Raw genomic sequence first — 13781 nt, 5'->3', positions numbered from 1 at the left:
TGGGCTGTTTCTGTTGCTAGTACAAAATGCATTAAGTCTGAAATGCAATGTTTCATCTGATTAGTCTTGCTTTGTTTCCAGATAAGTTCCAAGTTGGATGGCAGACTAAGTTAAACTATGCAGTTTGGGGCTGAAGTGCTAACACCCCCTGTTTTTCTCCCTGGCAGTGCTTTAACAGCTGCATGACAGGCAGAAATTCGGAATGGAATACAAGCTTATAGTGGGAAAAACTAACTTGTGAATTTGCCAGAAGAAAGAGGAGCAGCCCTCATAAAGGAACATCACTTCTTTGAGCTCTAATAGAGTAGAGTTTGAAGATTTGTTGAGACAGTAATCCAATATAGTAATCCAATCCTATATAGTAGAGGTGGTTTACCTGCAGCTCTCCAGATGTTGCTGGACTACAACTCCCATCATCCCTGACCATTCACCATGTTGGCTGAGGCTCATGGGAAATGGAGTCCGAAAGCATTTGTAGCCCCAGAGTTTCCTCATCCCTTCTATATAGTGATGCTCTGTAGGCAAATATGTTGAGAATGACTATGCTCCGGCATTTGCTGATCAAACTCTCTTTCTTTCTTAGATTTGTATACTGCTTTAGATTACAAAAAGTGACTTCAGAATAGTTTACAATACACTAAAAACAATAAAACAGTTAAAAAACCCAATCCAAATAATAGCAAAAAACTAATGAAGAACCACCAAATGAAGCTAGCAGCCAACTAGCAACCAGAGAGACATCAAACTGAAAAGGTTATAATCAACGTGTAAAGCATGTTCTCTGCACTGTAGCTCTCAGCTTTTTCCATACAATAAACCATTCTTAGCACTGGAACTTGTTTCACAAAGTGTGTTTTTAGTATTATTGTAACACATTTTAGCATTAGTCCAATACATGCCTTCCTGCTTTATTTCTCTGAGAACCCCTGCAAAATTGGGTTTCTCCTCATCTTCCTCCTGATTATTATTGTTATTTCCTTTATGAAGATGTGAGGCATCTTGAAGCAACATACAGTTCAGTAAAGCATATATAAACAATTACAAATGTAAAAACAGTTTAAAAATGTGTACATATTTTTTTAAAAAGAACAGCTGAAAAACAAATACTTGTGAAGCAATGTTTTGAAGGGTGCATAAGTATGTCTCTGACTAAGGAATTTACACGGTCAAAGTTGCCTGTGTCCTGCTGGCATTCCAAACTGATATTTAGGTTTTCATTCCAGATGTTCATACAGAAGCAGTCCAGGCAGCTCTTGCAAAACATAAAGAAAGGAAGATGGCAGTGCCTATGCCATCCAAGCGACGTTCATTGGTGGTGCAAACATCGATGGACGCCTACACACCTCCAGGTAAGAAACTAACACAACATCCATTAACGTGAAATTTTAAAGCTTTTTTTTTTTTTAGCAGTTTCCTAATTGCAAGTTAGCATTAATTTAATATGATAGTATCACAATTGGATGCATTTTAAAAGTAGGGTTGTGGGACAGCCTCAGATTGGCAGTAGTTCCGGCCCCACTTAGAAACAGTGTGATAGGGTCATGTTTATTTGTAAATAAGTAGTTTTGTGATGAATGGGACTAACTTCCAAGTATGTTTGTATAGGATTGGAGCTAGGGCTGGACAAGATCTGGTTTTCAACATCGCAATATATCGCCTGCTGTGCAGAGGCACTGGCTGGCTTCATGGTTTTTCCCATGTTGTGATTTTTGCATGGCAAGCGCACACACACCATGATTCGCAATGCATTGCCAGGTCAAAAATTATGATAGGGACTTGGTTTTGGACGATATTTTACCCACCCCTAAAAGGCTTTGCCAGGTCAAAAACAATATGGACTTCAGACTGGTTTTGGACAATATATCGATAGTTGGAGCCCAAATCAACCTGGCTTTTTGTGCACGTCTGAGCAACCCCACCTATTAAGATGCACAGATGGGGCATGGCTTTGAATCCCACTTCCAAGGGAAATCATTTCAAAGAAGGGCCTCTTCTGTTGTGGTGCACAGGGCCTACAGGACAACAACGGATCGTGTTTTTGGCATAAGTAAAAAATGTCCTTGAATTAAATCACAGAGCCTAGGACTTGCCAATCAGAAGGTCGGCGGTTCAAATCCCCACGCTGGGGTCAGCTCCCGTTGCTCACTCCCTGCTCCTGCCAACCTAGCAGTTCGAAAGCACATCAAAGTGCAAGTAGATAAATAGGTACCACTCCGGTGGGAAGGTAAATGGTGTTTCCATGCGCTGCTCTTGTTCTCCAGAAGCGGCTTAGTCATGCTGGCCACATGACCCAGAAGCTGTACGCCGGCTCCCTCGGCTAATAAAGCGAGATGAGTGCCGCAACCCCAGACTCGGCCACGACTGGACCTAATGGTCAGGGGTCCCTTTACCTTTACTAAAATGTCCTTGTAGCCAAGAAGTTGAATGAACATAAATCTCACTGAATTCATTGGGATTTAACTGCAGCCAGGTCTGTGGGCATAGGTCTGGATCTTCATTCTGCCAAGCCTTCAGCGCCTGAGCACCAGACTAATTTGCACAGTTTTTCCATTTAAACTGTGCTGAAATGACAACTTTTTAGTTGAAAGGGGAGGCTTTAAGGGTGAAGTTCCCTCCCAAACATTGCCTTTCTTGCTGCTGTTAGCCCTCTCCAATTCTACTTCGGCCAGCCTTGTGGCCTCCCTGCCCGCCCGCCCGCCCCCCAAAAAATATGACTACTTTTGAAAGTAAAGTGTACTTCTTGGGTAGATAAACACTTGTGCTTCAGTCGACTAAAAGGGTAAACATAGCCTTATTTTGACAGATCTTCCTCTCTGTCAATTCTCCAGTATTCGTCTTCTTCTAACAAAACACATAGTGAAACGTGTTGCATGAAACTATGACTATGTTCAATTCAACTGTCTATACTACTGCTTTCAATTTATCACCGGTTTTTTTTTTTTGGGGGGGGGGACTACTGTGCCTCAGACTGTGCCACTTTGTCTCCTTGTTCATTGTCTTCCCATTAAAGCTTTTGTCACCTTTTTGCAATCTTAGATACCTCATCTGGTTCAGAAGACGAAGGCTCTGTACAGGGCGATTCACAGGGAACTCCAACGTCAAGCCAAGGGAGTATAAATATGGAACACTGGATCAGCCAAGCCATCCATGGCTCTACCACGTCTACAACATCTTCATCTTCAACGCAAAGTGGCGGCAGCGGCGCTGCACATAGGCTAGCTGATGTAATGGCGCAAACGCATATAGGTGTGTTTACTTCCTGTTTTATCTCTCTTTCCTTTCCCCCTGCACGTACAGTGTATGTCCTTTGGACTTCAGAATGTCCTGGATTTCTTTGAAATGTTTTCTACCATTTATTGAAACAAGTGAAAGTCATTTTGTGTATGTTCCCCATCAGCTCTTCTGTTGTTGTTTTCTTTTAAAAAAAGAAAATCCTCTGGTAGTGTTAATTGGATGATACACTTTCAGAATTCAGAGAACAAGTGAGATAATAACTTTCTTAGGACCAAGCAAGGTTTACCATGGTGTTTGTATGCTTTTGGATTGCACAGAACACTTCCTCATACTGGATATTCAAGGGTGAACATGGGAATCTCTCTCTCTCTCTCTCTCTCTCTCTCTCTCTCTCTCTCTCTCTGAGCAAGCACATGGTATTAAGTATCTGTGAGCAGACTGATGTTTTAGTCAAGATTGTAATGGAGAATGTTTGGGGGGGGAATGTGGCAGGATTTCTTTTTATGTTCTTAAATTCTGTTCACATGGCTAGCGTGTCGAATGACCATGCATAGAAGGGGCAGAATGGGATCTGGGTGGCAGATCCTGCTCCATCGTCTGCATGGTAAGGTGTGTTCACATGAATGGGCCATACAAACATACAAGCTTTTTGCTTGCAGTTGGGCCCCCTGCAAATGCAGGTTTTGTGTTGATGTGGAGAATCCTGTATCTGTATAGTCTGTTCAAATAACCAAATGATAGGAGCAGGATGTGCCAGTGGCTATCCCACTCTGCCCTCTTGCTTGAGATTTGTGACTGTACATGGGTGATCATCTGAGCGGAGCTAGACCTACAAATCAGCACCTAGTTCATTAAAGGCAAGTGTCATCAATACCCACGAGATTTACTTGTAAGTAAGCATTCCAGCCTAAACACGTTTACATGGAAGTAAATCTCACTTTTTTTCTATAGGATTTACTCTTTAGGTAATAAAGGGGGAGATGTCAGCGACGGTCTCTGAGGGTGCAACCTAATGCAATTTATTCTTGATGATTTGTATTTGGTTCTATACATTATGAATTTGGTCCTATGCATTTCTGTGATTTACTTAAAATATGGCTTACTCTTAAGCCGTTACAGCTTTAAGTGGCCTAGAATTTCGCCTTGTATTGAGGCTTCACTAAGAAGCGATGGGGGTGGTTCTGAAAATACAAAAGCTTTCTCAGTGACCTTTTTTTGTTTTTAGCCCTTTTAACTAGGATATGAGAAAAAGAAGACAAGGCGACAAGGCCCTTACAGCTTCCATAAGTGTGTAAAAGAGAGGATTTGGGCAGGTGTAGCTTGCCAGGTGGCGCAGGGACGCAGGTGGTGCTGTGGGTTAAAGCCTCAGCGCCTAGGACTTGCCGATCGAAAGGTCGGCGGTTCGAATCCCTGCAGCGGGGTGCGCTCCCGCTGCTCGGTCCCAGCGCCTGCCAACCTAGCAGTTCGAAAGCACGTCAAAGTGCAAGTAGATAAATAGGGACCGCTTACCGGCGGGAAGGTAAACGGCGTTTCCGTGTGCGGCTCTGGCTCTGGCTCTGGCCAGAGCAGCGATGTCACGCTGGCCACGTGACCCGGAAGTGTCTCCGGACAGCGCTGGCCCCCGGCCTCTTAAGTGAGATGGGCGCACAGAGTCTGACAAGACTGGCCCGTACGGGCAGGGGTACCTTTACCTTTACCTTAGCTTGCCATAATGAAATCCCCTCTTCTACACAGCTATTAAAGCTGCAGGAGCCCCCTCCTCTTTTATGTTTGAGTTGTAAGAAGAGAGGTGAAAGTTAATTTAGGCATGGAAGGTACAGAGTTAGTATGAACCGAACTGGATGATATTTCAGTGTTTTGAGTGCTACGTCTTGAACTTCTGTTCCTTCTCTTTTTCCTGGGAAGTCCGGAAGACTCTTCCCCCTACTTTGGTCATCAAGCTGTTCAGCTAATTTGATACCTACATTTGGCCCTTGTAAAACGTAAGCCTTCAGTCCTGTGCATGCTTACTTGGGAGCAAGCCACACCAACTCTCCAGAGTTTACTCCTCCCATATGTAAGCCTGGGTCTTTAGTGTGCCTGGCTTGGCATTCTTGTGTTGTATGTACCGAACATTACATAGCATAGAGACAGTTCATGTTCTGTGGAAGAGAAGAGGGGCACGAATTGTCCTCCCTCCCTCCCTTAATTCTAGAGAGTGAAACCAAGACTAATAATTTAAGATGCAATCCTAAACCCTCTCACCTGGCTGTAAGCTCCAGTGAATTCAGTATGACATGGTTAGGCTTGCAAGTAGCCTTTCTAGAAGTAGTGTAGGAAAACCTGAAATAGCTAATGCCATGCCTGAGGACTGAAATAAGGAGCTGGAAACAAACAAAAAACATTTTGGATTTTCCTAATTTGAAGTGTTTCCTTTTGCAACCTTTTTAAAAAGTCCTTAATTGTATTGGACAATTGGCAAATGTCCTTATTAGGCTGCAATCCTATGCACATTTTCCTGTGAGTATGCACAACTGAGCACAATGGGATATACCTTTAAGTGGGTATGTATAGGATTGCCCTATTAATCTCTCTACGATATTAATCTTGTTCTACTTCGCAACTTTCCCCCATTCTTAAGTGAACGCTGCATTCCTTCGATGTACCTCTCAACTTGAAGCTCACCTCTGCTCTCCAAAATATTTTTCAGGAGCCTCTTAGGTTCTCTACAGGTGATTGTCCCTATTTGGAAATCCTCTGTGACTTCCTCTCGGAGTACAGGAGGAAGTTATGACGAATTAAATTTCATCCCATTTCTGAAAGGTTGCATTAGTCACAATGTCTGAATGTTGCATTTAAATATATCTTTATAAAAATAATGTGGCATGCTGTTAATTTTAGACTTGGCACAGTAACTCATGCTATTTCTTTTCTTGTATATGTTTGTTGGTGTTGGGGGAAAGATGTTATTCTCAAGAAACCGATGCCTGAATTCATAGTTCCCCAGAGTGTAGAGACCCTAGAAAGTTGGGTAGTGGATCAAATTCTGATCTCCTTTGCACCCTGAATGAAGAGCACTGGTTGTGATTAGAACCTACACACATTGCATCTGTGAATGCCGGTCCTTCTGTTGCAATAGGGGAGGGGGGAGATAGCACAGGCTGGGTTCATGTAAAGGTGCATAGCTGTCAACTTTCAGATTTGAAAATAAGGGATCAGCCACCTTGAAAATAAGGGATCAGCAGCCTCACCTGTCTCGGGTACAGTCTACGGGATATCTAACAATCCGGGATAGCAGCGGGAAGCAGCGGGAAATCACGCTGGAATAAGGGAATTTCCCGCAAAGAAAGGGAAGGTTGACAGCTATGTACAGGTGCCATTCAAGGCAGGTGTGCGCACACATGACAAAGTGCACATAAGCCTAATATAGGTTCTTCCAACCGACCCTTTCTACCAGGAGACTGTGTGAGCCAACTGGGAGCCTATAGATTCTTAAATGCATTTACTAAGAATATTTATAGGCTGGGTTTTTAAGCCCATAAATGGATAGAAACAAACAAGTGGTTGATAAAGTGAATACAAAACCCAGTAGGGCCAGAAAAACCATACCTGATCCCATATGGGTCTGCCGAATCAAGTAATTTACAGAGAACAGGGGCCACAACTGAGAAAGGCCTCTTGTGTGTTTCTGCCAACTGTTTTAGAAACGTAGGAAGCTCCCTTAGATTGAGTCAGTCCATTGTCTCAGCTAGCTCAGTCCTGTCTTCATCAGTAGTGGGTGAACCTCAAACTTGCAGGATCTACTTTGCTTTTTCCCATGCACAAGTTAAGGTGAGCGCATGGCAAATGTGTCCAGGAAACAAGATATTTATTACGTCTCCCACAATCCCACCCACTCCATACTTATAGAATTATAGAATTGTAGATTGGAAGGGACCCCAGAGGGTCATCTAGTCCGACACCCTGCAATGCAGGAATCTCAACTAAAGCATCCATGACAGATGGCAATTCAGTCTGTGCTTAAAAAAACACTTAGATGAAGCAGAGTCCACCAGCTCCTGAGGGAGCCTGTTCCACTCTTGAACCGTTCTTACTGTCAGAAAGTTCTTCCTGATGTTTAGTCGGAATCTCCTTTCTTGTAGCTTGAATCCACTGGTTCAAGTCCTCCAGAGCAGGAGCAAACAAACCTGCTCCATCTTCAAGATGACAACCCTTTAGAGATTTGAAGATGGCTTTTCTCCCCAGTTTGGGTGACTGCTCAGGCTTTCGGTCTTCATTGTGGAGATTTCTCCAGACAGCAAGCATAACACACAATGGGCTTGTCATGTGAATCACGCTTTCACTGGCTGAATGCATAGACTGATCCTATTGGCACTTTGTATAGAGGAGTCAAGTCACTAGTTCCCTTTTAAAAAACAACAACCCCAGACTGTGAAAGGAATCCGAGGACCAGATTGGTACCAGACACGTCTGTAGTTTTGACTTGAAGTTCAATTCCAGCTTCTTAATTAGATGGGAGACAGGTGCTCAGAGCGACCTCTCTCTTCATGATGGGAATGCAAGACGGGTCTCCTTAAATGCTTGTTAGCAGGTAGCGAATGGGGGTAAGCTGCTTTCAAGTTTCTCTCCCAGAGCAGAGAAATTGTACAAGCCTACATTTTTTATTTCATTTTTTGAAAAGTGGAATAGAAAGTCTGACTTTAATAGGTCCAATGGTAGTTCTTTCTCTTGTTATAAAGAAGAGAGATTCCTGCAGACTGTGTTCCTGCCCACAAGGTAGAATTTTAAAGAAAAGCAGCCCAGTAATCGGAGTGTTTCATTCATGCCCTAAAAATAGGACAGCGCACTGGGGCAATCTCCCCTTCCCAGCGCCGTTACTCAGAAATAACAATGTACTTTTGATGACGCCGAAATACAAATTCCCATGTTCCCCTTTGGAAAACACCCTCTGTAAATTACTCTGACTGTGGGAGACGTGGTATTATGACAAACTGCTGCATTCTGAAAGTGCTAATTGTGACAAATATGAATTTTTCAAAGGCAGCACTCAATACCTCTGGCTGTGAAGAATGGAAAAACTCCATTCTGAACTCAGTAGGGATCAAGGTCCAAGGTGAAATCTTTACCCTCTTGTTCAGATGCTAAAGAACCCCCAAGGAAGTGTATCGAGCGGGTATGGGGGACCATAACAGGAAATATAACTGGGTTTCAAAGTAACCGCAAACTTGCCCAAGGGTTGTCCAAACCTTTTATGCAGTGCTATTTATTTGAATTGTGGTTTGTTGACTTACGCAGGTGTCCATAAACGCAGCAGGTGTAAATTGTCGTTGCAATTGGAAATGAAGGGGGCATCTTAGACAAAAACTGATTCTGCCTTTCTCTTTTGGGGCAGAGAGACTTGACATCCCAGTGCATAACAACTCAGAAGTTAGCCCCACTGAATTCAGTGAGACTTGCTGTCAGGAAAGTGCGCATTGCTTTATAGCTTTAGAATAGCCCTCTTGGGGTGTAACACATGTGAAGAGGCCAAGTGTAAAGAAAATGGCAGCAGGAGGCCCATGTTTATCCCTGCCCCGTCACATGGCTCATATTGCTCCCTACCATTGCCATGTTGGACACGACTTCCGAAGCAGGAAGCCTGCATGATTAAGAAGCCTAAATGGCTAGGATTCTAAACCACACATTTAGGCTCCCTAGGTAGAGCAATGCGGGAGGCAGTGGAAGACAGGAGTGCCTGGCATGCTCTGGTCCATGGGGTCACGAAGAGTCGGACACGACTAAACAACAACAACAAGGTAGAGCAAGCACCCTGCTTCAGAGGTTATGCCCAGCACAGATGTGGGTGGGAATAGCTGCACACCTATGGGGACAGAGCTCAATGTGAGGAACTGCAGCCTTTTTGACCATGCTTCCCCTCTTCAGGCAAGTAATGGCCTGATGAGGTCTAATGTTAACCCTTATTGATAAACACAGAAGAAGAGTCCTGCTGAGATCTTGGCTTATCTTGTCCAGCATCTTGTTCTCAAAGTGGCCAGCCATATGGGAAATCTGTAAGCAGGGCATGAGTGCAACAGCACTCTCCTCGGTTGTGCTTCTCAGTAACTGGTAGCCAGAGACATCCTGCTTCTGAAACAGAAGGTATTGACATTGAAGACAACCGTGCATGTCTTTTTTGTGTGAACCATTGGGACTGTTATTCTTGGGACCTTGTGTGCTAAGTCCATCTCATTCATGCTCAAGTACTGTTTTAACTTTGCTGAAGCATCCTCAGGATGGTCCCACATTTTCTTACATTGACAGCAAGTTCTCATGCCTCCATGCACCGCAATTAAATTGAGGGGAACTGCTTCTAGGTAATTACTAGAGCTCAGTTCTGTTTGACCAATATTACATCCTCCATGTAGTACAGAGAGTAGTTCAGCAATTGTCGTTGGCAGCGAATTTCCATTTGCAAGTTAACCTTTGAAATCCTTTGAAACAGATGCATAATGTTCCAAACAGAAATTAAAACAGAATTAGCAGAGAATTATTGGAACAAGTTGCCAGGCCCAACTTCCACGCATGGTAGTTGCATAAGCTTCGATGTACAATTTGTCAAAAATACCATGTGTCAAAGTATTGCTGTGGTGTCCCATATTTTTAGTCCTTTAAAATGAAAGTCAACACTAAAACTCCTAAACATACTAATACTAAGATTCCCTTACATAAGAAGCCTCAGTCGTGCCTTAAATCAATACATACATTGGACTCACTAAGATTATATCAAGGCTATTGAGCAAGAGTAGGATAAAACTCTTCTCTCACCCCACTCTCAAAAACCCTCTGGGGCTTCTTCAATGACGGTATCAAATTCTAACCAAGGTAGTGGGACAACATAGTTTTCATGTCATCCTTGTTTTGCTTTATTTGTATTGCTCATGCACATGCTGGAAAGGCAAAGGACCAGTGCCAAACTGCCTTTTGAGGGTGGTCTTTCAATAAGCACATTATTTTGCCACATTATTCTTGTTACCCAGCGCCACTTATCTTGTACCACCCAAGCTCTCTACCTCTTACTTCTGGGTGGTGCCCACTGTACACACCTTGGTCTGGAGACTGGGAATAGTGGTGGGATTTGCTGTACAAATGAAAGAGTGCAGGCTGATTAAAAAACAGAAGACATGGTCAAAAACACAGAAGTTGAAGCCAGTTAATGGGAATGGTTGGAATTTTAACAGAGCAACGAAGGCAACGCTTTTGGTAGTTAGTGACCATTGGAAAAGCAAAATTATGGAAGTGCCATTGCATAAAGAAAGAAAGTATTGGATGACCAAACCTTGTTTCTTTAAATGAGCTAATTTTAGACTGCAAGTAATGCTTTGTTCTAGTAACTGGAATTAAAAAGGGAATTCCCAGTTCCCAGCAGTGTTTATTTTTGGTAATGGAAAGGTGGCTACGCTCGTCAAAGAATTGTAGAGCTGGCAGACACCAGAACACCTTTTGGCTGGCTCAGAAGTTGGCTGGATTCTTGCTTTATTTTTTTCATGTGCAAAATGGTTGAATCGTGTAACTCCACTGAAGGTGGGAACTCTGTCCTATGAATTGAGGACAACTTCTTCTTTTATACCGCCCCCCCCCCCAAAAAAAATTGACCATTTGAATGAAATGACATTTAAATAATTCACCATTCCCAGTGGCCTAACTATTCTCCTATATGAGTATTTTTAGTTGCAAATTACTGTGGTGACTTTATTGTATCTAAATACAATATACCCCTATTTTGGCCCAGTTGCTGCTGCACCACACTTCTCCTAATTTGCTCACCTAAAGTACCTGCCACGTGGCAAATTAATAATCTTTCTTAATCCTCCCCCTTGCATCACTCAGGCCTGACATGAAATGAGAGCCTGATTGGCAACCAAACAGAAGCAAGATGCAATTGAAGTATTTTAATTTAATTCTGCAGTGAATTGTAACTTATTCCCCTAGTAAAATGATGCAGACCATTTTGATCTGGTGGCAGAAATATCTGTAGTTCTTGTTGGAGAGCAGCTGTTTGAACTTGGTGGCTTACAGATTGAATTTATTGAAAGGGATCGGGATATGGGGCAATGCAAATGAATATGCTTGTGAAGGGAAGATGTACTTTGAAGTCTTACAGCTGTCACTGTTCCTATATTTATCATCAACATATGTTGATCAGAGTCATTTTTCTTCTGAAACAACTTAATTTTACTTAATGGGCCTGCTGAGCTCTCGTAGCGGAGGTTGAGTCCTCAGCATAGCTTGGCGGCTACCCTCTCTAAATGACTTTTATTTTGGATCTGGTATGTCATCTTAAAGCCATTTAGGCAGTGCATACATTTACAGAGTTAATTTTCTCTTTCCGATATGCAAAACATGCAATGCACAATTTCAGTGACAGACGCAATATGCAAAATGCATTCTCGCCCACCACCACATGTTTTGTGTAGTTCAAGAGTTACAGTGAACAGGTGCAGATGGGGAAGTTTGCATTCGGTATTCCTTCTGCTGTTCAGAAGCTTGACCCTTGCAAAAAGTCATAGTTCAGAAGGAGGGATGAGTTCCAGTCATTCTTCCACTTACATCATGGCTGACGGTGGCACTGAACCACTTGGCTAACTTCATCACTTCTTCCAAGCTTTGTAGCTGGTTGCCCTGCCAACAAACTGCTACTAAGGAATGGTTTCGAGTAGACGTCCCTCTTGTTCATCTTACCATGGATTGGGAAGAACAGAAGGCAATTCCACATAGCTTTTTATAGACAGCATGATCCGTCCCTGCAGCGTTTAATTTTATTTTATTTTAAAGTAAGATACTCTCCTTCCTAGAAGTAAAGTTGGAGCAAACTGTGCAGACAACCTTCTAAGCAATTTCTGTAAGATAAGCAGATCTAGTTGCTCCCACCTTTCAGTGTCTTTAGCCAATGAGTGAGGTCTGATTGACAAGTGCATTGTTTTGACTATAAGAATTGTTTTCTAGCCTTTAGAATTTCCATGGATCCAGAGACCTGTTAAATATTGAAAAGAGGCTTAGACATGTCCAGGGGATGCTGGTCCATTTGGGTGAATGGGGCACTGCCCCACTTAGCTCAGCCTACCTGCAGCCTGCCCCCTACCTGCCTTCTTACAAACAGTCCAAGGGGTATCACTGGCACTCAGCTGTTTGCCTAGCCTTTTGCTTTGCCAGTTGCAATGGGCACATGCCACCTCTGGACATGTTTCCTTCTATGCACGAGCTGAAGTCCTGGTACTCGTTAAGAATTCACTGTATAGTTAACTCGCAGTACAGTAGTATATAGGTCTACTCAGAAGGAAATCTCTCTGTGTTTAATGGGGCTTAGTCCCAGGTAAGAAAGGACAGGATTTCAGCCTCAGCTTCCTTGTTAGGAAGCTGGGGGGGGGGGGGGAAGGTTCATGGTGAAGGGATCATTATCAGTACAGAACTGAGCAGAACTAAAATAGAAGCAGCTTGCATCCTGAGACAAACGGATGCCAGCGAGAACTTGGTTTAAAGTTATTTTATAAAAGGGGGGGGGTATAAATTCAAATAATAATTTTGACACAATCAAATTGTAAATTAGAGAGAGAGAGAGAGTGTGTATAGCGTTAAAAATCCTGTTGGTTACCTCAGTGATTTTGCTGTTGGGGCAGAACACTGGAAAAGAGAAGGCTTTATTTTGTTTTATTTTTTTAACTGAGCAATTTGGGGGGAAAATACTGACTGTGCCTACTAGGCATGATGACTACTCTCTAGGTTCGCAGCTGGAGGCAGCAATGCTTCTGAATACCTGTTGCTTGAAACCACAGGAGGGTAAAGTGCTTTAATCCTGTTTGCTGGTTTCCCAAAGGATTCTGGCCTGATCGTATTTTTTTTTTAATGGAAGCAAATTGTTCTGCTTTCCACGAACCCTTACTCCTAGTGACTACAGGGTTATGACAACTCCTCTTAGGAATCAGTCCCCTGTGCATATTAACCCAAGCTCAGTCAGCAGAGCACGTCTAAGCTCACAGTTGGACACCGTTGGAACTTCTGCATCTAAAACTCAGGCCAGGTTAAAACTGGTTGAAGCTCTGGAACTGTATTAATGCGGGTGGTGGGAAATGATCGAAACAACGATGAAGTAATTGAGTTTAAAATGTGAAATTCCACGGGCTTAGGGTATTTTCTTTCTTTCTTTTTCCATCAAGGTTGGCAAACAGTTTTTAGCTTGTCTGTTTTCCGAGAGATGTACAAGCTCAGAATACATTTTTAGATCACAAAAGCTTATGCCATAATAGATTTGTTAGTTTTTATAATATCACAAGACATATTTTCTAGTACCTTATATCATGTGTGCCTTTTTTGGGTGGGGTGGGGGGAGATAAGGGACACATATTTTGAGAACTGCATCTGGACCCCCAACCACCTTAATCTGGCTTTGGCATAGTTTATTATTCCTCACAAACCTGGGAGTTAAAGAGTAAATCATCATCAATGTACAAAGGCAATTTGTCGCTGTACATAAATAGCTGAAGCTCACATACTTGCAGGAAAATATTTCAGGTATCTTGTACAGTCATTCCATT

The 13781-nt window shown here is 42.8% G+C and overlaps 1 protein-coding gene across 6 annotated transcripts in view; it reads left to right on the top strand.

Moving 5' to 3' along the window:
• DIP2C (disco interacting protein 2 homolog C) overlaps nt 1-13781 on the top strand; it is a 301056-nt gene that overhangs the window by 197883 nt on the left and 89392 nt on the right. For all 6 annotated transcript variants that reach the window (XM_079996376.1, XM_079996372.1, XM_079996374.1 and 3 more), the window contains 2 exons: nt 1224-1349; nt 3037-3246. In XM_079996376.1, the coding sequence (XP_079852502.1) occupies nt 1224-1349; nt 3037-3246 (336 nt within the window). The remainder of the gene's footprint in view (nt 1-1223; nt 1350-3036; nt 3247-13781) is intronic.

This window comes from Podarcis cretensis (assembly GCF_951804945.1).
Source record: "Podarcis cretensis genome assembly, chromosome: 12".
In the NCBI taxonomy this organism is placed as follows: domain Eukaryota; kingdom Metazoa; phylum Chordata; class Lepidosauria; order Squamata; family Lacertidae; genus Podarcis; species Podarcis cretensis.
This window is presented reverse-complemented; position numbering and strand designations above follow the sequence as displayed.